Source organism: Triticum dicoccoides, chromosome 2A, assembly GCF_002162155.2.
Source record: "Triticum dicoccoides isolate Atlit2015 ecotype Zavitan chromosome 2A, WEW_v2.0, whole genome shotgun sequence".
In the NCBI taxonomy this organism is placed as follows: Eukaryota; Viridiplantae; Streptophyta; class Magnoliopsida; order Poales; family Poaceae; genus Triticum; species Triticum dicoccoides.
Genome location: NC_041382.1, coordinates 564,179,120 through 564,182,352, shown reverse-complemented (window position 1 = coordinate 564,182,352; position 3,233 = coordinate 564,179,120). Strand labels below are relative to the sequence as shown.

The 3,233-nt window shown below is 46.0% G+C and overlaps 1 protein-coding gene across 1 annotated transcript; it reads left to right on the top strand.

The window, feature by feature from the left end:
- The first annotated feature begins 6 nt into the window (after window positions 1-6).
- On the top strand, window positions 7-1,191 carry LOC119355398 (prohibitin-3, mitochondrial-like). The gene has a single exon (XM_037622201.1). The coding sequence runs from the start codon at window positions 84-86 to the stop codon at window positions 939-941; it is 858 nt and encodes a 285-aa protein (XP_037478098.1). The 5' UTR covers window positions 7-83; the 3' UTR covers window positions 942-1,191.
- The last annotated feature ends 2,042 nt before the right edge of the window (window positions 1,192-3,233 follow it).

Genomic DNA, 3,233 nt, shown 5'->3' with positions numbered 1-3,233 from the left:
CCCCAAGCCCGCACCGAGAGACCAAATCCTCGCTAGGGTTTTACTCCCGCGCCGCCGTCCCGAAATCCCCCCGGAAGGCGACGATGTCCGGCGGTCCCGCGGCGGTCTCGTTCCTCACCAACATCGCCAAGGCGGCGGCGGGCCTCGGCGCCGCGGCCTCCCTCCTCTCGGCGTCGCTCTACACCGTGGACGGCGGCGAGCGCGCCGTCGTCTTCGACCGGTTCCGCGGGGTGCTGCCGGAGACGGTCGGCGAGGGCACCCACTTCATCGTGCCGTGGCTCCAGAAGCCCTACATCTTCGACATCCGCACGCGCCCGCACAACTTCTCCTCCAACTCCGGCACCAAGGACCTGCAGATGGTAAACCTCACCCTCCGCCTCCTCTCCCGCCCCGACGTCGTCAACCTGTCCACCATCTTCACCTCCCTTGGCCTCGAGTACGACGACAAGGTGCTCCCCTCCATCGGGAACGAGGTGCTCAAGGCCGTCGTTGCCCAGTTCAACGCCGACCAGCTCCTCACCGACCGTCCCCACGTCTCGGCGCTCGTCCGCGACTCCCTCATCAAAAGGGCCCGTGAGTTCAACATCATACTCGACGACGTCGCCATCACCCACCTCTCCTACGGCGCCGATTTCTCCCAGGCCGTCGAGAAGAAGCAGGTCGCCCAGCAGGAGGCTGAGCGCTCCAAGTTCTTGGTCGCCAAGGCCGAGCAGGAGAGGCGCGCTGCCATCGTGCGTGCTGAGGGAGAAAGTGAGTCTGCACGCCTCATTTCTGAGGCCACCGCCATCGCTGGGACAGGGCTGATCGAGCTCAGGAGGATCGAGGCTGCCAAGGAGATCGCCGCGGAGCTTGCCCGCTCACCCAACGTTGCCTACATCCCCTCTGGTGACAACGGCAAGATGCTGCTCGGCCTCAACGCTGCTGGATTCGGCGGCCGGTGATTTACCACTCCAGTTTTACTTGCCCAAACATATCTTGTGTCATGACGGACTAAACTATGGTTTGGAGAGACAATGATATCTGTTGCTGTAGGTCTTTAAGTTTGAATGTCTTGGGACAAAATCTGGTAGTTTGATCCAAATAAGGTCTGGATCTGGATATCTTGCTTATGATTTGTCAGGTTAAGCTTTCTGGTGGTGTTGAATTTGCATGCTAGTTACGCACTTATGCTTATGATGTTTGCTCGTTTGATTTCATTGTTTCGAACGCTGCAGTTGTTGCTTTGCATCAGTCAGGACTACTTATTGATGTTGCCTGCTTGCACATTTCTTGCCTTTCATGGATGCTATCTTTGTTTTAGAAACTTAGGCACTGCTTCAAAAATATAATTCTTAGGAGGCTATAAAATTGGCAGTGCTATGTCTGGTTGCATATTAGGCCTGCCTGTTCTGCAACTGATGTACTACCGTTTAGTAGCTTTAGCTCAGTGGAAGTAAAACATGGGGTTGGCTTCTATACTGTTACAAGAGGTCAATTCTGGGTATGATATGCCAGTGAATGATAGGTTGATGCTGTGATGTTTGATTCAGATCAACGGTGCTCATGTACTGGTTGTTTACTAGCTTTAGCTTCTTGGAGGTAATGCATCCTTTTTAACTTGCCTTTGCTTCTATAGTGTTATAAGGGTCAATTCTAGATATGATAGGCCAGTGAGTGATAGGTTGTTTACTAGCTTTAGCTTCTTGGGAGTAATGCATCCTTTTAACTTGCCTTTGCTTCTATACTGTTACAAGGGTCAATTCTAGATAATGATATGCCAGTGAATGATAGGTTGTTTACTAGCTTTAGCTTCTTGGGAGTAATGCATCCTTTTAGCTTGCCTTTGCTTCTATAGTGTGATATGCCAGTGCATGATAGGTTGTTGCTGTGATGTTTTTAGCTCAACAGTATCGTTAACACATGCCCTATTTGTGATAATTTTCTTCTTTGCGAGCTCATGAGCTGTTTAGAAGCTATTGAGCTCGTGCAAAGTAATGTTCCATTTAACTTTGTATTTGCTTCTCGAGTGTTACAAGAGAGCAAATTATTGATTTGATATGTGAGTGGACGATAGGTCTGTACTGTGATGTTTAGGTTTTGCTGGATAGTATTGTTTAGGTCTTGTCCTTTAACTTGGGGTTTGCTTCTATGGTGACAAGAATTAATTCTGGATCTAATGTCCTGGTGAATGATAGGTTGATGCTTTGATGTTTGATCTAGCTCAGCAGTATGGTTACTTTTTGGTGATAATTTCCTTGTTTTTTGTGCTCATGACCTGTTTCTAAGCTATTGGGCTCTCATGCGAAGTAATGCTCCATTTAACTTGGTATTTTCTTCACTAGTGTTACAAGAGGCAATTATGGATTTGATATGCAAGTGGACGATAGGTTTATGCTGCGATGTTTCAGTTTAGCTGAATAGTATGGTTTATGCCTTGTCTAATACTCCATCCATAAAGAAATATAAGAGCGTTTAGATCACTAGAGTAGTGATCTAAACGCTCTTATATTTCTTACAAAGGGAGTAAATTCTAGTGCATTGTTGGAGTTTAGCTCTAAAATATATCTCAAGAATAGTCTGTGATGCATGTTTTGGTCCCCATTCTAGTGCATCTCTTGATTTGTAAGGAATTCCTTATCCCATGCTTGTTCCAGACATATCCCATGCTTGTTCCAGACTTGTGTGAGGGATGTTACTTCCTGTTCAATTATGCATACTTGCTATTTGGTTCAACTATAGTATTACAAGAGTATTCTGGACCATGAAAACTGGCAGCCAGTGACCTAGTTCGTTTTCTTGTTGATTGCAAACTGAGCAACCAAGCAAGTACAAATAAAACATGAAGGGACTGGTTTCCAAATTTTGAAAATGAACCGTTTCAAAGTGTTTTGGTTGTTTTTTATTTGGCCTGTACCTAAAATTGATGTCGTAGGCCATCTGCCCCCCTCTTATATGCATGTTGACGCTTGTTCTAAAAAAACTTTGGAAGTTTTTGATTGAAATGTTTATGCTTACTGTTAATTCTTGTTGGAGTTCTTCATATGCACTGATACTGTGATAGTACGGTTGTAGGCTGATGCCTAGCTCATCATCCCTAGGCTAATGTGTTAATCCTGTGTCGTATATGCTTCAAGGCAGCCAGAGCAACAAAACTATTTTACATAAATAAAAATGAATAGACAGGTTTCCACATTTTGAAATTGAACCGTTTCAAAGTGTTTTGGTTGTTTTTTATTTGGCCTGTACCTAAAATT